The 20,163-nt window shown below is 44.3% G+C and overlaps 1 protein-coding gene across 3 annotated transcripts in view; it reads right to left on the minus strand.

Moving 5' to 3' along the window:
- LOC135907636 (uncharacterized) overlaps positions 1 to 20,163 on the minus strand; it is a 47,492-nt gene that overhangs the window by 18,793 nt on the left and 8,536 nt on the right. For 2 of the 3 annotated variants that reach the window (XM_070526827.1, XM_070526829.1), the window contains exons 2-6: positions 16,183 to 16,278; positions 13,198 to 13,526; positions 12,748 to 12,850; positions 5,968 to 6,047; positions 4,396 to 4,422 (exon numbers count right to left, since the gene is read on the minus strand). In XM_070526827.1, the coding sequence (XP_070382928.1) occupies positions 4,396 to 4,422; positions 5,968 to 6,047; positions 12,748 to 12,850; positions 13,198 to 13,526; positions 16,183 to 16,278 (635 nt within the window). The remainder of the gene's footprint in view (positions 1 to 4,395; positions 4,423 to 5,967; positions 6,048 to 12,747; positions 12,851 to 13,197; positions 13,527 to 16,182; positions 16,279 to 20,163) is intronic. The other variant, XM_070526828.1, reaches the window with a different exon arrangement.

The raw sequence follows: 20,163 nt of genomic DNA on the forward strand, positions 1-20,163 counted from the left end.
ACCCTGATGGAATGAGATACTAAAATATATAAATGCAAACAGCACTATTCCCTCAATGAGGTGCTTAAATGCAATGGCCTGTAAGCACTAGGACTACAAAATGCTACTAAAGCAGCAGCAACCTCACATAAGATGCTGTGCTATGACACTCTTGGACCTGTAATTTGCAATGAACTAACATCCTGCAGAAAGTTAAAAACTGATTTTCTGTCAAAAAATGGGTCAGCACCAAGCAACATTGCTGGATGATAAGAAATATTTTGTCGGTAGGCTAGAGGGAAGTGTTTTTATGCGAAGCATATTAACGCAGGTTTCGGGCCTTCGCGCGACGCCCGGCGGTGGCCACCATTGACCCTAAAGTGAGGTCACGTGACATGACGTCACGTGATGACGTCACACAGGCTGCAGATGGGGCCTCATATCGCGCCGTCGGTCGCCTCCCGGCGGTGGGCACCATTGACCTTCAAGTGACCTTCAAGTAGGTAACGTGACATGACGTCACGTGATGACGTCACACAGGCTGCAGATGGGGCCTCATATCGCGCCGTCGGTCGCCTCCCGGCGGTGGGCACCATTGACCTTCAAGTGACCTTCAAGTAGGTAACGTGACATGACGTCACGTGATGACGTCACACCGGCTGCAGATGGGGCCTCATATCGCGCCGTCAGTCGCCTCCCGGCGGTGGCCACCATTGACCCTGAAGTGAGATCACATGATGTGACGTCACGTGATGACGTCACAGCGGCTGCAGATGGGGCCTCATATTGCGCCGTCTGACGTTGCCCGGCGGAGGCCTCCACGCTTCGGATCGCGCCGTCGCGCGCGACGCGGCGGCGGCGCCACTATCGCTGCATCACGTGATATGTGACGTCACGCCAGGGATGAAGCGGCGCGCGCCCGCTGTCGCGTCAGTCTCTGTGCCCGCAACCGCGCCAGCGTCTTTGCGCCGGGCGTGTATGCGGTCAAGATGCCTCCAAACGCTAAGGATACGCTAAGGTTAAGCCCAGTGGATGCGAAGCATCCACTGGGCTTAACCTTGATGAGCCTCCAATTTTTTCCTTTCAGCTTTCATTTCTCTACACACCACCAAGACATGGAGGATGGTTAGTGTCTCGCCACATCTACAGCAAATGGAAGGTTCACCACCGCTAAACAGGTAAGAGTGTGTGCCATACGTAGGACCTATCCTAAGGCGGCAGAAAAAGACCTCGAATTGCCATATTTTTGTTATTGGTGGCAAATTTCCTAAATGTGGCTTGATTAAATGAAGTTTATTGGAGGTTTTGATGTCACACTTCTGTTGCCAATGCATTTCTAAGTTTTTTGACGAAAAATGGCTTTAGGTCTGTGCCTGGCATACCTATGGAAGAGCTACCAGCTTTTGCTGCAGTGGATGTGGCAATTTCATCTGCAAGCATGTTGCCCTCAATGCCACTGTGCCCAGGCGCCCAACATACTATGACATGCTGATAAGATGTATACGCTGTGCACAGGAGCGAATATAGCTCACTGAGTACAGGATTGTTGCGTTTGTGGAGTGACATTAGAGATTTTACGACACTAAGAGAGTCTGCGAATATAATAGCCCTTTGCAGTTTTGTTGCCGGAAAATACGAAATGCCGGAATGCGACTTTAGGGCATCTGTGTAAAATTCTTGGCTAGAGTACTCCGAGTGAAGTTCAAGAAAGTGAACTTGAATGTGTACCTGGGGAGCGTTCTTTGTTACTTCAACAAATGGAGTATCACATTCAGCGATACCATTGCCACAGAGGACATAGCTTGACAGGAGCCATTAGAGGACTTTCAAAAAGTGGAACACGCATTTCTTGACTAAGTTTCCGTACTCGCAGTGAGAAGGGTTTTCTAACTGCCCATTGATTATTAAATTAAGTTGCATATGTCATGTTGTTTATACTTACATAAGAGAGATGTCTGCGGTTTGCATTTAACTTCAGAAAGTACACAAAACTTGAGTACGACCTCTGAAGTTGAAGCACCCACTCATTAGCTTCAACATAAAGAATCTTTACAGGACTTGTCCTGAAGGCACCGGTCATGGACAGGATCCAGCATTTTCAATGCGCTAGGAGTAGCCTAATGATAAGCTATGGCCCCATAATCCAAGCGTGTTCGAATGAGATTCCTGTAAAGGTTCATGATGCACCTCTTATCACTACCCCACGTCGTGTGTGACAGAATTTTAAGAATGTTCATGGTTTTTAGGCAGTTGTTTCTAAACCACTTCAGGTGTGAAATAAAGGTTAATTTTGTGTCTAAAATTACGCTTAAAAATTTGTGTTCTGTGTTCTCAGGTATGTGCTACCCCTGAAGTTCTACATCAGGATTTGCTATGAGGCCTCTCTTTTGTGTGAAATTAGCACAGGTGCTTTTTCTGGCATTGAGCTTAAAGCCATTTTCATCAGTCCACTTAGACACCTCTAGATAAAGCCGTACTTGTTGCTCACAGACAGCAAGGTTACATAACTTAAATCCAATCTGAACGTCATCAACATGTACCAAATAAGATATAGTACACGGTATTGATAAGCACAAGGAATTCATTTTTATGATAAAAAATGTGCAGCTAAGCACGCCTCCTTATGGCACTCCAGTTTCTGCATCAACAGTCTCGAGAGAACACTAGCAATTCCAAGACAAAACATGCCATTTGATAAATAGCTTTCGATTACATTAAGCATTTTTTCCATGGATGCCCATTTCGAATAGGTCAAATAGTATTAGGTACTGCCATGTGGTATTGTAAGCCTTCTCCATGTCTAAGAACACTGAAAGAAAGAACTGTTTGTGTATGAAAGTGTCACGAATATATGCTTCAGTGCAAACAAGGTCTTCTGTCGTCAATCGGCCTTCACTAAAACCACACTGATGTGTGTTTGATTCAAGGAACTTGGTTGATTCAAGGAAGTGTGAAAGCCTGCAATTTATCATTATTTTCAGAGTTTACATAAACGCCCTGTGAGTGCTATGGGCAGGTAGTCTGCCACAGAGGACGGATCTTTACCTTGATTCAAGACAGGGACTACAATCGCTTCTTTGCGCATCAATCGAATGTCTCCTGCTGCCCAAATAATGTTGAAAATAGACAACACAACAATCTGCATGTCAGGACATTATGTACATAACTATCAGCTCCTGGTGCAGATTTCGCACAGCTGTTCAAAGAAGCTCTGAACTCGGCATTGCTAAAAGAATGGTTGTGGAGTTCAGTTCCACAACATTTACAGTTCAGTGCCTTACTTTCTGCTATTTGTTTACGTTTCTACAATGACTGTGAGTAGTTCACAAAGCTAGAAACATGGTCGAAATTTTGTCTGAGAGTATTCGCCTGGTCTTGAAGGCTGTAGCCTTGATTATCGACCAAAGGCATAAGGTAGGTTTGTCGACTAATTAATTTTCTTAGCCTTTTGCAGATTTTTACTTCTTGCATGTAGGAATTTAGGCTTGTGACATATTTTCCCCAGCTTTCTCTTTTAGCAGTACGTTGCGTTCGTCTGCGTTGGAATTTCACATGGTTGAAGTTCAGGTGGTTTTCTGCCGTTGGAGACTGATGTAGTAAATGCCAGGCTTTGGTATGCTCCTTATGCACATTCTTGCATTTTAATTACGCCCCGGCACGTGCCTTTTTCTAAAAAAAATTATGGGGTTTTACGTGCCAAAACCACTTTCTGATTATGAGGCATGCCGTAGTGGAGGACTCCGGAAATTTCGACCACCTGGGGTTCTTTAACATGCACCTAAATCTAAGCACACAGGTGTTTTCGCATTTCACCCCCATCGAAATGCAGCCGCCGCCACTGAGATTCGATCCTGCGACCTCGTGCTCAGCAGCCCAACACCATCGCCACTGAGCAACCACGGCGTGTCTCTTTCTCTCACTCTTTTTTTTTTTGTAGTCTCCTTTGTTTGCGGAATACACTCTATTGCAGCATCAATTATAAAAGCGGCAAAATAAGCAATAGCACTGTTCACACTGAAATATTTAACTGTTTCACTGCATCTGGGTAATTTCCTCAAATTTTTTCTAATCTGCAGATGCAACTTTCCATTGAGGAGGGTGCGGGAGGAATTTATTCTGTTCGAAAGTTTTGAGGCAGATGGGGAAATGATCCCTCCCATAGGGGTTTTTAACTACATTCTATTCTAGGCATGGTGGAAGCGTGGCAGAGCTTAATCTATTGCAGACTACGTGTGATGTGCTGTGCTTAGCCTTTGTCTAATTTACGAGTCGCCTGAGCCTTACGTACTCGTTGGGGATTTCAACGCACACCATACCCTCTGGGGAGGCTCTCAATGCGATGCCAGAGGCCTGTTAATAGAACATTTTCTTGTTTGTTCAGGTGCATGCTTATTGAATAAAAACGAGCCTACTTACTAATGCATCCTGTGATTGTTGAGGTACCTGCAATTAACAAATTAATAGATAGTGTACCGTATCATTCCTCACCTGGTTACAACTGCATTAACAATGAATTCCTTAAAAGAACTAGCCTCTTCAGTTTCACGATACTGACAGAAATTTTCCAACAATTCCTGAACTCATGTGAGCCTCCAAGGGAACGGAAAATTGAGAAGATGATCCCAATCTATAAGTCCAGCCCAAGAAACTCAACTCTTAATTATCGACCCATATCCCTCATAAGTTGTAAATTGTTAGAGCATGTAGTTTTCATGAATCTGGCTGCTAACCAGGCACAGCATGGTTTTTGAAAATCATATTCCTGCGAAACTTTAATTAATCAGCTGCATCGCATCCTGGATCACTCATCCTGCGCTGACTGTCTTCTTGGATTTTAGTATAGCATTTGATGAAATATTGCATAAACTACTACTTTTTAAACTAAGCTTACTAAATATCAACCATACCATTCTGAAATGGATAAAGCATTTCCTTACTAACTGTTTCCAATTCGTTGTTGATAACGGTTGTAACTCTCCACTCACTGAAGTTCATACAGGTGTACCACAAGGGTCTGTGCTGGGACCACTATTATTTCTTATCTATATTAATGATCTGACCATTACAGTATTCTTTAACACACATTTGCTCACAGACGACCGTGTTATCTTCTTGGAAATTACCAATGCTGATGATACCATAACACTTCAAGCTGATCTGGATAATATAGTTGGCTGGTGCGGGAAGTGGCTAATGGAATGAAATATTAACAAATGTAAACTAATGTGGGTTTCCAGATCTAATTCTAATCCTAGCACCTACCACCTTAACAACGTTCCATTAGCTTTCATCATGCATTGTGAATATCTTGTATTTATCTTGATTGTATGATCAGGAGAATCACATTACAGAACTCATTGCCCTTGTTTGTTTGTTTTACCCTACTACTTTGTGACAACTTCCCTCTTTATTGCCACATGCCCCTAAGGGAAATTTCAATAAATAAGGATGAATAAATATATAGGTGAAGCCCCGCTTCAGCATGAGAAACAGGGCACCGCACATTCCATGCGTCTTTGACAATGTTTATCATCTTGCATGACTCAGTTCCATGTTGTGCATGCTGAAGTTGACGAAATTTAGCACTTCCTATGTGGGTGCAGTCCAGAAACCTTTGCTCCCAATTGTACGTTGAAAGAATACGAAGCAGAAATAATTTCTTGGTAGCCACTGTTGTGGACACAAGGCTTTGATGCAGCTTTAGTAACACTACAGTTTTGGCAAAACATGGAAGCAGTACCAGGATGATTAATCATCAAAGCTTTTTAGCAGAAGATTTCATCTGAGCTTTTGTGATCACCTTTGGCACTTGCATGCTTTGGTGGTTTATTGCAGTTCCTTTCGCGACCCTCCCCTTCCTAACGTCATGCAACATTATTGATTCATTAACAGTTGCAAGCCAGTGCTTGCATGCATTTCATTGCCATTTCTAGTGCTCCCACAATGTGTGGGTGTATAGCAGAACAATGTGAGTAAACAAAATGCTACCTTTGTCGTCTCCATAACTCTGCTGCTACCCTGTACAGTCCACATCAGCGCCTTGAGCTCTCTGACCAACTGAAGGGATTCTGTAAAAAACAAGACTGACAATTAATTTAGCATACGTATAAGGAAGATAAAGGTGAAAGCCTGCACACTCCAAAGACATTAATTAAATCACTTGACATTCTCATATGAATGCGTTCTTACTTCCTATTACTTGTTCTGTTTACTTGCTTTAATTCGAAAGCATTATATGGCTCACAAGGGGGAAATTCTAAAAAATTTAAAGGTTTTTCGACTCCCACCAAAGGATGTGGCTTCGTGTGCCCTAATTAATGTTGCCATAATTAATGGTACCTTAACTAAATTTGGCTTAACACCAAAGGCTGTCGGTTCAACTCACACAAAAGGTTGTCGGTTCAAGTGCGTTAACTCTACTTAATTAACTCTGCCTTAGGTTGCAGGTTTGGGTGCCTTAATTAACACTTTCCCTACCATAGATGAGCTGACCTAGTGCACACGGTTTACACATAGACAAGCCACACATAGTCCACACATAGACAAGCTGAGCTTGTCCACACGGTTTGTACAGCTCTCACCGAAGACAAGCTGGGCTGGTCCGCGCTGGAACAAGCACTTGTGCACTGCCGCAGTCAAGTTATCCTTATAAATTTTGTGTAGTTTTTTTTGGCTTCAACAGATGATGCCGCAAAAAAAAAAGAAAAAGCTCATTTAAAGCTTGCATTTTGTCCTAGTAACGTTTCGATGCTGGCAACTGGGATTTAAAAATGGCGGTCTCCTCTGCGCACGTGTGTGCCGGCAACTGCTCTACTTCGGAAAAAGGGGAAAAAGAAATGTTTGTTTGCGGACTCAGACAGTGAAGAAGTTCACTGTCTGAGACTCGTCGGACTCAGGCAGTGAAGAAGTTCAATTTTCCTCTTAGAGTGGCAGCGACAATACTGAGCACCATACCTTCTCTGAGTCGTCAGATTCGGACGACGATAGCATCTCAACGTGTCAGCAGTGCACAAGGTTTGTTTTCATAGCTGCGCCTGGCATAAAGGTACCTGTGACAGAGGAGGGAACTGTGTCCATATGTTGAATTGTTTCTAACAAATGAAGTAACAGATTTCATTCTCCGTGAAACCAACCGCTACATGTACGTGGTGTGAGGAATGCGGTAAAGCACTCTGCGCTATTCCGTGCTTTGAAATGTACCACACCAAGTCTACAATTTAGGGATCTGACATCCCTTGCCACAAGCATGAGCCCTGCTCGTCACAGCGTTGTTTCTGAATTTTCAGACATTTTTTGCAACAAGGAGCCTACACAAAGTCAGATACTAACCACTGTGCATTGCAGTGAAGCCAATCCTCTCCACACTTTAAAAAAAGGTTTTGGATGTATCTTACAAATAAAGTGCTTTTAAGGATATCTTTTGGTTGTTTCAAGATGTGTAGAATAATGTAGATAAATAAAAAACGTTGGTATTTTTCTATAATTTTTGGCCAAAAACTCGTTAGGGAAAGGGTGCCTCTATCTCAATTAACTGCATCTTAATTAACACCTAACGTCATGGGTTCAACTCTTACGAAAGGTCGAGGATTCAGACAGTCAATTTTTTAACCCAGGAGCCATATAAGGCTTTCGCCTTAAAACTCATTGCAAGAACAGCAAGCACCTAAGTGTGCACAGAAATTATTTTTTCCACTTTTTTTTTTCGTGCTTCGTTTGTCACGCAGCATAACGTCATAATGGAACTAAATGTAAGTATGCAGTGTGTTGGTCAACATGGTGCCGGAGGTTTAGTAAGCAGGCATCCACCACAGTTTGCAAGTTAAGTTTTCACAGTGCCTCTGCTGCACTGCTTGATTCACTCATCTGGCTGCCAAACAGCACAATATGAGCCCTACTGTAATCATTTCATTCATGCCAACATATCAATGTTTCTTGAAATACGTAAAACAGTGCGCTCTTGTTCAGAAGCTTTGTGACTAACAACCAACATGCGTAACCCAAGCCAATGAACACAACATGTGCATAACGTCACTTCGACACATAGACAAAGCTCACACAAGTTTTCGTATTGACAATGAAGCTTATATGTTTCCTAACATTCACAAAATGAAACAGTTTGGTTGGATTTGCACAATTCAACTCCACCCTTGAAGCTCTTATTCCAGAAGTGCAGAACTCTGGAGCAGAGACCAAGTGCATGTGGCTGCGCCTCTGTGTTTGCGAGGGCACCAACTTAATTGTGGCCAATGTTCAAGGGATTTCAAGAGAAGCCCATGAAATTCATGCCAAGGTGGTGGCAATCAGCTCGGCAAGAATCTCTTTGTCAATAGAGAATTTTAGTGCGTCCGGTATTCCGGCAAGTGCGGGCAGTTTGCCAGTTGAGTGGGGGTGTAAACGTGAGCGGCCAGATTGGTGGTGCTAGCTGGTGGTGCAAAGCTCAACCCCCTAAATGCAGAGCCAATTACTATATTCTTCTTTGCTGGGGCGTAAATTTTTGACAGCGGTGTAACTGCGAACACATTTATGCCGCTGCTGAAAATTTGCACAAGCAGCAAAACAGAATAAAGTAGGTTACTGCAATTTTAGCTCTGCGTTTGGTTGAGCTCCACAACACCAGGTGGCTGCACCTCTCCAGCTGCTTATGTTTACGTTTCGGACCATCCGGCAATCCACCGAAACCGCCCCCACTTGCTGGAATAGCAGGCACGCTAAAAGTCTCTATTATGTTCCTTGAAATGCAAAGTGAATCACTGCTACTGCTTCCACCAGTTTTCCCTGGGATGGACAGTGCCATTTTTGCTTTGATGCATGAGTGTGGGTTAAATTCTCGATGGCTATACTTTACTTTCTCTTTCCTTCATAATTTTTGTCTTTTTTTTACAGATTCTACAGTAGCTAAAACATTATAAATAGCTCATTTCACTCCATTCATAATTTAGCGGCAGCGCATTCTTTTTTCACTAACGGCTACAGAGAAATCCTATAAACACATTATAGAAACAATCCTAAACGTACATACATACTGACACGTGTACGTATCTTTATCGGGCGACCACGTTTCGCCGCCTAACAAATGTAATCGCACAGCGCGGGACGTGCCTGCATGTATTCGAAGTTTCTGGAAAGTTATCGATGCCTCTATCCACTGTCTGTTGTCGCCGAACCTAGTGTTATCTGATTTCATCGCATGACGCGAATGGTGTAGAACTTTGTGGAATGCACGCGGGTCCCAACGATTAGTCCGGAACATTTGACGACTGCTGTATAAAAGCCAATGCACTTGACCCGCTGTTCATATTTCCGACGATCGCTGACTGCATTTGCCGCTATCGTTGTGCTATAAGTGTAGCCTGTTTTGTGGGCACAGGTTCGCCCAATAATAGTTAGTTTTGTCGTTCACAGTACTGTTACTGTGTTCTTCAACGTCACCACCACGTGACAATATTAGATATTCTTATGTTATGGGGCAATTATCAAACTGAAATAATGACAGGAACAGCTACACTGTAGTCTGCACATTGCATATACACTCGCAGCAATGTGGCGAATGCCCGCAGCAGCATCTGCCTTTTTTCGTTTCACACAGAATTGAAAAAAGAAAAAAGCGAGCGAACAATGTGCATTGTGTGCAAGCATTTGCATCAACCGCCTGCGACACATCTTTAACCCCCGTATGCAGAAATGCAACTTAAGTTGAAGCCCATGCTTGACTTGATTTGAGTGACGCTTATCGGGAACGCGCCGAAGAAAACGCAATGAGCGTCTTTGGGCACGTTAACGCCTGCCGTCATCTAAATCAAGTCAAGCATGGGCTTCGACTTAAGTTGCATTTCTGCATACGGGGGTAAGTTTCACTCCATGCAGGTTATCATCATGATCATCATCAGCCTGGTTACGCCCACACCAGGGCAAAGGCCTCTACCATACTTTTCCAACTACCCTGGTCATGTACTAATTGTGGCCATGTTCTCCCTGCAAACTTCTTAATCTCATCCGCCCACCCAACTTTCTGCCGCCCCCTGCTATGCTTCCCTTTCCTTGGAGTCCAGTCCGTAACCCTTAATGACCATCGGTTATTAAGGGTTACGGTCGAAACTTGCTACTCTATTTGAATTGTAAGGAAGTTCGGCGCCGGACCTCCTTTAGTGAACATAACATTGTCAGAACAGTGTGCCACTTGACGCCATGAAAGGTCGATGTGTTCGTACTAGGATGTGCACAGTCCCAATTTTAGTATGGCCATATGGCGGTGCCTTTACTCATCGCAATTGTGCTCAAGCGTATATTCTGGTGGTGAAATGCATTTTCAGGACAGCAATTAGACAGCCACAAATTTTGCTAGACATTTTCTTTCACTGCATAGTGTACCTGTTAGTATACTGTTGGCACGAGTAACGTGCTCTTGAGACAAAATATTGCTTCTAATAAATATTTGCTGTTTTCCTTAGTTTTACTATGATTTCCTGATGCTGGAAACTACAATAAAAAAATTTACCACAGGGCACAGTTCTTGCACACAAATTCGACCCTCAAAGAGTCAAAGACCCCAGGTCACCTACATCTTGTTTACTTGGCGTTCGTTGCACTACATTACAGCTGATAGAATACTTCGCATGCTAAAGCAATGCAATTTGCTACGTCCGGATTTGCAGTGACTGAAATCTAAACACACCATCATGTCTAACTTTTCATTGTTTCAATGACACAGTGCGAAGTTTCCCTAGATTTCCCTATTTTCTTAATCTATGCCTAAAATCCCTAGACCTAGGAAAAGTTCCCCAGATCTAGCAGCAACTTCGCTCGAGGCACATTTGCGCCATTGCTGTTGGCATTGCTAATGTCACTGTTGTAATGTCATGGTATCCACGTGCATACACAGCCAAAACATGGAGGGCTAGAAGGCTTCCAGAGATATGCAGCGAGTTTGGCTGCAAAAGTCATGAAGCCAAGTGGGTGTTCCACTCAATCGGCTCCGCCGGAGCCAGGGCAGCATTCTGGCATCTGCTGCTGATAGTGCGATCGTTGTGTACACAAGCACATCAGCATTTCTACTGAGCAAGTGTGCCATACCACACCACAGTGCACACACTGGTCTGAGCAGAGCAGGCAGCAAACGTCAAGCTGAATGTATCTAATCCTTTTTTTCGGCCTTGACTAATTCCAATGGCCAATGGTTACCACGACCTTTAATACACCCCAAAGATGTGGTGGGCCGATCACACTCAAGGCACAGATCAATCTCAAGACGAGTTCTCACAAGCGATGAAGATGAGGAACCCGATGTGATGATGACCATATGCAGACATGTGCACATGATAATGTGTAGACAATGCACACATAGTGAATTTTTTTCTGTAATAACTGCTTCTTGCACTTCACATGGTGTACCCATTGTATACGTTGTCTGTTTCCTTGCATTTACTTTTTACTTGCATGGCGTGTCGACTGCAACCATTACCTTTTCCATCTGAGCTTGATGTATCCCCTGTATGACAAAATGCTATGCCTGTACTGTTTGCATGTCCACTCCTGTACGAGCCTTTCAAGGCTCACGGTATTGAGAAATAAATAAATAAAAAAAGTGCCTAAGAAATGCCCACACTCATTTCTCTCTCGCATGCAAGCCGCCAGCCTGGCCGCAACTTAAAGAGACTGAGAATGCCTTGTGAAAGGATTCATATCAGAGATGTGGAAAATCTCGGCAGTGCAAAAGCGGAGGTCAGTTGGAACAACGACAGGTTAGACGTAATAATTAACGGGAATATTCTGTTCCAAGACTGGGTATGGGCCTATGAACCAAAACTGAAACTTGTCGCACAAGGCAGGAGTGTGAACTTGTGTCTGGGCAGAAGGGCGGAAGAAGACTGTGCAATGAGATGCATCATAGAGGTTCTTGCGGTCCTGTTGCCTTGCTTCAGTGTTGACGGGGACGAGCTGGCGACAATGAAGGGCATGGGATATACAGTCCCGTTACAACGGACCCAAGTACAACAGACTTTCGGATATAACATGATGCGGCTCTCCTTCGGTCGTCGCCCTTGTTGTGCCGCGCGCGATTTGAGAGGTGCGTCGGCAAGCAGCCCCTTGCAATTTAATCATTTGACCATCTGCGTCTGCGGAAGATTCCGTTTACTATCTCAGCCTTCCTTTGCAGTGGAAGCAAAATTTCGTTACATTGAAATTGCATACAAACACACTTCGTTATGTTGAGGTTCCAAGTACATGGTGTTCTATGGACAAGAGCTTATGAAAAGTTAAATACCTCATTATATTGAGAATTTCATTATATTGAAGTTTGTTATATCGGATTTAACTGTATTATAGAGTAGGTGGAGAGGGGCCTGGAAACTGCAGCGTACGGTTCATTGCATTTGTGGACAATTTAGAGATCAGTTTTTTTTTTTTTTGTGGCCACTTCCAGAAATGGCAGCAATGCCACTTTTACATTCTGCACTAAAGCAGAGCGGTGAAATAGCAGTGCACCAAGGGTAATACTGACCCACAGCAATGACAAGGAAAACTGCGGTCTTTCAGCTAATGAACAGCAATCAACCTCACCTTGAAGTTGGCAGGGAATGCAGATTTCTTACAAGCACTCGCAACATTTTCATCTGTCTATGGTGAAAGCACAGCAATGGTTGAAATAGACTGATCTGTTCACATGCAAGTGCACTCCCGACAGACACCTAACAGTACACAAATCAATTTTAGAAACATTCCTAAGCACTAAGATCGCAATATAGTCTACAAAAGACAAAGATAACCTACCAGAAATGTTCTGTGCATCCTCCAGCTGCCTTGCAAGTTTACTTTTTTCTCGTTCTAGTTGCTTCACCTTTTGCTTCAGTCCACAGGAACATGTCAGGTCATCCTGCAGAACACCGTTACATGCCTCAAAATATGTTTGCACCATTTGACACTGCCCTCCCACCGAGCTGTAATTCTTCCCCCTAGAAAAATTAATAAAACTCTCTGCCTATGCTCCGACCTCCGTGTGCTCAGGTCTGTGGTGTCGCAACGCACCAAACGCCTGCCTATGCAGACAACCCTGCAGGGAACTTCTCCGCTGATTAAAAACATTCTTTTGGAGAGGTCTGTTTCTCACTATCAAGATATCTAAACAGTACACTGAGGCATGATTGCAATACTCAAGAAGAAAAGCTACAAGTCTATCATGCAAGCAACATGACATTACAAATGTAACAAACATATAATTACCTCCGAATCATGCCTCCTCTTTTTCGATACTTTTGAACTTGACTCTGGCTCTGGCGTCAGCTCAGGCTCTGGCATCAGCTCTGGCTCTTGCATCGGCTCAGGCTCTTGCATTGGCTCAGGCTCTGGCATCGGCTCACACTCTGGCATCGTCTCAGGCTCTGGCATCTGCTCACGCTCTGGCGCCAGCTCAGGCTCTGACATCAGTTCTGGCTCTAGGTTTGGCTCCACTTCTGAATTTTCTTCTGGTACAGAACCTGGCTCCAATTTCAAGTGACATTGAACAGATTTGACCGCATCCGCTTGCTCTTCGCCTATTGTGTCCTTATTGCCTGTAATGAACCCCATATTCCTTAGAACAGAATTGTTGCACATGACATGCACACAATCGAAGCCTACAGGTGCTAATGGCTCGTCAGAATATTTTATGAGGGAATAATTTTGTTGTAATTGCACAACTTCAATGTTGTACAAATCAACTGATTAACATTGTATTGTGGCTCATTTACTTCATTACCCATTGATGGCCATCAGGGGCTACAAATCAAAACACCATGTCATCATCATCATCATCAGCCTATTTCATGTCCACTGCAGGACGAAGGCCTCTCCCCGGGATCTCCAATTAGCCCGATCCTGAGCCAGCCGATTACAACTAGCACCCGCAAATTTCCTCATTTCGTAACACCACCTAGTCTTATGTCATCCTCTACTTTGCTTCCCTTCTCTTGGTACCCTTTCTGTGACCCTATTGGTCCAACGATTATGTACCCTACGCATTACATTACCTGCCCAGCGGCAATTTTTTCTCTTCATGACAATTAAAATGTCGTCTATACTCAGTTGCTCTCTGATCCAAACTGCTCTCTTTCTGTCTCTTAAAGTTATGCCTAGCATTCTTTGTTCCATCACTCTTTGCATGGTCTATAACTTGTTCTCAAGCCTCTGCCCATATGTCAGGACCGGTAAAATGCACTGATTGTATACTTTCCTTTTCAATGATAATGGTAAGCTCCCAGTCAGGAGCTCAGGATGTCTGCCATATGTTATCCAATTCATTTTTATTCTTCTGTGAATTTTCTTCTCATGGTGAGGGTTCCCCTGTGATTAGTTGACCTAGGTAAACGTACTCCTTCACAGACTCTAGAGGCTGACTTGCGATCCTGAACTCTTGTTCCCTTGTCTGGTTATTTATCATTGTCTTCTGCATATTAATCTTCAACCCCATTCTTTTACTCTTCCTGTTAAGGTCCTCAATCATTTATAACTCGTCCGCAATGTTGCTGAATAGAACAATGTCATTGGCAAACCGAAGGTTGCTGAGGTATTTGCCGTTGATCCTTAATCCTCAATCTTCCCAGTTGAATGGCTTGAATACTTCTTCCAACCACGCAGTGAATAGCATTGGAGATATTGCGTCTCCTTGTCTCACCCTTCCTTATTGGTATCTTCCTACTTTTCTTGCGTAGAATTAAGGTGGCTGTGGAATCTATGTAGATATTTTCCAGGGTATTTACGTAAGCGGTCCGTACTCCTTGATTATGTAATGCCTCTATGACTACCAATATCTCTATTGAATCAAGTCCTTTTCCCAATCTATGAAAGCCATATAGAGAGGCTTATTGTACTCTGCAGATTTCTCAATTACCTGATTATTGACATGGATGTGATCCATTGTAGAGTATCCCTTCCTGAAGCTAGCCTTTTCCCTTGGTTAAGGCCAGTGTTGCCCTTATTCTATTGGAGATTATTTTGGTAAATATTTTATACAATACTGGGAGTAAGCTAATGGGCCTATAATTTTTCAATTCCTCAACGTCTCCCTATTCGTGGATTAGTACAATGTTTGCATTTTTCCAGTTTTCTGGGACCCCTGCAGTCGATAGACACTTTGTATAGAGAGCCGCCAGTTTCCTGGCATTATGTCTCCTCCACTTCTGATTAAATCGACTGTTCTTCCATCCTCTCCTGCCACTTTCCCCCTTTTCATGCCTTGCAAGGCCCTTCTGACCTCATCTGTTGCCATAGGAGGAGTTTCTGTATGTTGTTCATAATTGTTTCGAATAGAGTTCTCCTGAGTCTTCTGGGTAATGTATAGGTCAGTGCAGAATTCTTCCGCTGCTTTTATTATACCTTTGAGGTTGCTGATGATATAACCCTGCTTATCATTCAGTGCATACATACTGGTTTGTCCTACGACAAGTTTCCTTCTCACTGATTTTAGGCTGCATCCATTTTTTACGGCTTCCTCAGTCTTTCTCAACTTATAATTTTGAATATCCCATACTTTCGTCTTGTTGATCAGTTTTGACAGTTCCGCGAATTCTAGCTTATCTCTTGAGTTGGACATTTTCATTATTTGTCGTTTCTTTATTAGGTCCTTTGTTATTTGGGAGAGCTTGCCTACTGGTTGCCTTGGTGCCTTGCCTCCCACTTCGATTGCTGCCTCTGAAGCCAGCCCTGTTATGATTTCATTCATTACCTCTATGTCATCATCATCATCTGTTCCAAGGCTGCAAATGTGTTTGCAAGTACCAGCCTAAACTTGTGTGCTTTCACCCTTACTGCCTCTACGTTGACCTGTTTCTTCCTGACCAATTTTACTACTTCTCTTTTCAAATTGAGGTGAATCCTAGCTCTACCTAACCTATGATCACTGCACTCTACCCTACCTATCACTCCTACATCCTGCACTATATGCTGGGATCGGCAGAAAGTATGAAATAAGTAGGTAACCTAGAACAACATAAATAAGTAGGTAACCTACAACTCCTAAAATAAAGATGTATCTTTTGTACTCTTTCACTCATGTTTCATGTAAGTCATATTCAATGTGTCCAACTGCTGTGGGTGAATGTACGCCATACACAACACAACCCATAATTACACAACCCACACATATAAAACCCAACCACACCCCAAATACACAACCAACAAACTGTGTGTTAAGCCATTGATAGGTTTACGTTACTAGACACGGAAACTCACCAGGGGATGACAAATTGCCAGGAGATAATGTCCGGACAGCACCCACCATTAATGGACTACTTGCCAGCTGAATGCCGCTGTTTTCATTTGGTTCAGCTGAAATACACAGCAATGGTTACAATTTACAGCGTGCTTGGTGACCACGACATTGATTTCATGGCATAGCAGCCATCCACAAATTTTCAGCTAGAGAACTTTTTCAGAAAATGTTACAAACATGTCAAGTGTACAGATGTAGCTCTCGAACAGGTCTGTCGCACCGCAATCACCAGAGCTTTTTTGGTACAGGAGGAGGCAGTAGTTTTGCCTTGCTTCGAAGCACTTCATAACATACACAACTCACGTGAATACTTTCAATGCAAAGCTATCGCCTGGGAAGCTGCTTTCTACAAGCTATCTTGTAAAACCATTATTGTTGATTGAATGCTCCCGCCCACTCCTGCATGGTGGGCTGTTAATAATGGCATCAAGCTCTTCTCTACTGCACACTGCTGTTCAGTTTACTGAATGTGAATGGAGTATTGTGAGTGGAAAGAGATTCCCAATTAACAGATTAAAAAGACAAAGAAAAGAAAATGCTATGGACGGCGTGAGCACTGTTTTTCAATGAAAGGTTTATTATAAATGTGAGCCAATTATATAGAAGGTCACAAAAAGAGAACACACAAGGTGAGAATGTAAAAAGTGGGGAGATAGAAATGGCGGCCACATAGGGGATGCGCAGTTATGTGTTGTTTGGAAAGGCCAACTCCTGCTTAGAGCGATAAATGGCCGGCTTACACATGACTACGGTTGCTTTTTGACCTGGAAAGCTTTGCCAATTTCATGGGTGAACTGATCTGTTGTTGACACCCCACCCCACCCTTCTTACATCTTAATCTTGTTTCTTTGTGACCTTGTATATAATTGGCACAAGTTTTCAATAAACCTTCAAGTGAAAGACCGCGCTTGTGTCGTCCATACTTTCTTATTGTTTCAGTCCTTGTGCGCTGTAAATCATGCATGCCATTTATTTTCCTTGAGGCATCTTTACCATTCCCCTGCAATGTGTCCTACTTTAGCTACAATCTAATGAAGTCATTCAAAATTGTCATGTGCTGAAACAAAACTTTCTGGAACATTGTTGTTTGAACACAGCGAACTTGCACAGCCGCTGTTATGACCATCTAGAGAGCTGTAACCTTGTGCTGTACAGAAAGTATTAAAGGGAAACTAAAGGCAAATACAAAGTAAAGCTAAAGTGATAGATTCCTCCTCCTCCTCCTCCTCCTCCTCCTCTTCTTCTTCTTCTTCTTCTTCTTCTTCTTCTTCTTCATCATCATCATCAGCAGCAGCAGCAGCAGCAGCAGCAGCAGCAGCAGCAGCAGCCTATGTTATGTCCACTGCAGAACGAAGGCCTCTCCCTGTGATCTCCAATTACCTCTGTCCTGCGCCAACTGATTCCAACTAGCACACACAAATTATTTAATTTCGTCCCACCACCATGTATTCTGCTATCCTCTACTGGGCTTCCCTTCTCTTGGTACGCATTCTGTCACCCTAATGGTCCAATGGTTATCTAACCTGCGTATTGCACGACCTCCCCGGTGGCATTTTTTTTGTCTTAACGTCTATTAAAATATTGTCTATACCCATTTGCTCTCTGATCGAAGCCAATCTCTTTCTGTCTATTAAAATTATGACTAGCATTCTTCGTTCCATCACTCTTTGCGTGGTCCATAACTTGTGTTCAAGTTTCTTTGTCAGTCTCCAGGTCTCTGCCCCACATGTCAGCACCGGTAAAATGCACTGATTGTATACTTTCCTTTTCAATGATAACAGTAAGATCCCAGTCAGGAGCTTACAATGTGCCATATGCGATTCAATTCATTTTTATTCTTCTGTGAATTTTCTTCTCATGGTGAGGGTTCCCCTGTGATTAGTTGACCAAGGTAAACGTACTCCTTCACAGACTCTAGAAGCTGACTTGCGATCCTGAACTCTTGTTCCGTTGCCTGGTTATTTATCATGGTCTTCTGCATATCCATCTTCAACCCCACTCTTACACTCTTCCTGTTAAGGTCCTCAATCATTCGTTGTAACTCGTCTGTAGTGTTGCTGAATAGAACAATGTCATCGGCAAACCGAAGGTTGCTGAGGTATTCGCTGTCAATATTGTTACGGTGAAGTGAAGGAAGACGTTGAATTGGACTAGAGAAAGACGAAGTCTGGCGGTTGCCTGAACGCCATATCCATCATTTGTAAATATAAGTTATTTTACACTCGTTGGCCTGCTTTCTTCCCGCAACATTTTGGTGGAGGTGTGGGGTACAACCACGGAACTTCGCAGCGGACGTCATCTACCTGCTGCCACAATGGCAAATCAACCGACACAAGCGACAACGCCTCGGCAGCCCGTGCCCACGGTCATCCTCACTCACCCACGGGACCCGCGAACATTTTGTGGCACGGACAACGTCAACGTCGAGGACTGGCTTACGATGTACGAGCGAGTGTGCGACAACAACAGGTGGGATCCTACAATGATGCTTGCAAACGTAATATTTTATCTGAAGGGAACTGCGAAGCAATGGTATGACACACACGAAGCTGACCTAACGAGCTGGGATGTTTGCAAAGAAAAAATGCGAGACCTGTTTGGCAGACCTGTCGGTCGTCAGCTGGCAGCTAAAAAAGAACTTGCGTGCCGCGCTCAGACGTCCACAGAATCCTATGTCGTGTACATACAGGATGTGCTGGCCCTCTGTCGCAAGGCTGATGACAACATGACAGAGGCAGACAAGATTGGCCATATGTTGAAAGGTATTGCAGACGATGCCTTCAATCTCTTGATGTGCAAGGATTGTGCCACTGTGGATGCAATTGTTAAGGAGTGCCGGCGCTTCGAACAAGCGAAGGGCCGCCGCGTCACTCAAACTTTCGACCGGTTGCCCAATACCGCCGTGACATCTTCTTGCGAAGACCCGCCGCGGTTCGTTCAGCCCGCAGGACCGGAAGAAATAACGCGCACCGTTCGCCGTGAGCTTGAGGCCATGGCCCCGGCTCCAGTTCGTTCAGACTGTCGGGAAAGCGTACCCGCTATCTCCCTTATACAAGTGGTCGTTCGGGAGGAAATAGCAAGTTTGGGCATTCCATCTCTCTGCTCGGTCCGCCATACAAACACCTACCAAATTTCTCCAACCGCTCGCTCCCGGACGCCAAGCTTTCCACCACTCCGTCGCAACCCAGCTGAATGGCGCACAGCGGATGATCAACCCATCTGTTTTAATTGTTCCGGTATTGGACACATCGCCCGTCATTGCCGCAACCACTGGTCATCGCCTCCTCGGTGGTCGTCTCGGAGTCACTACAGCCAAGTACCAGACAATCGTACTTTCTTGCCCTATACGCCGACTAGGAACATCAACGCCGACAGTGCTCCACCAAGATCCAGCCGCTCCCCATCTCCGCAAGGTCGTAGGTCCCGTTCGCCTCTCGTTCACCGCTCCTCGTCCCCTTCTGCAACCGGTCGCTTCGCTTCGGGAAACTAGGCGGTGCAGCTCCCGGAGGTGAAGCTGCAACTCCGACCCGGCCCACAAATCCTCTATTGACCCTGCCTACATGTGGAAACCTGCTGGACATTGAAGTCGATGGCGTTCCTGTTAGATCTCTCATTGATACAGGAGCGCAGCTTTCAGTTATGAGCGCTGCTTTCCGCCGCAGGCTCAAAAAGGTTCTGACCCCCGCCGTACCGTGCACCGTGCGAGTCGCCGATGGGAGTACGTCCCCTGTCCTTGGAATGTGCACAGCATGTGTGACCATTGGGGGCCATTATACCGTTGTTCTATTTATCGTCCTTGAACACTGCCCCCACGACCTAATTCTCGGCCTCGACTTCCTTTCGAAACACTCTGCCCAAATTGACTGCTCCGCAGGTGTTGTACAGTTGGACCTGCCGCTTCCTGCCGACGCAATCACTTGTGCTCCACACCGCTTATGTGC

The sequence above is a fragment of the Dermacentor albipictus genome, chromosome 10, assembly GCF_038994185.2.
Source record: "Dermacentor albipictus isolate Rhodes 1998 colony chromosome 10, USDA_Dalb.pri_finalv2, whole genome shotgun sequence".
In the NCBI taxonomy this organism is placed as follows: Eukaryota; Metazoa; Arthropoda; class Arachnida; order Ixodida; family Ixodidae; genus Dermacentor; species Dermacentor albipictus.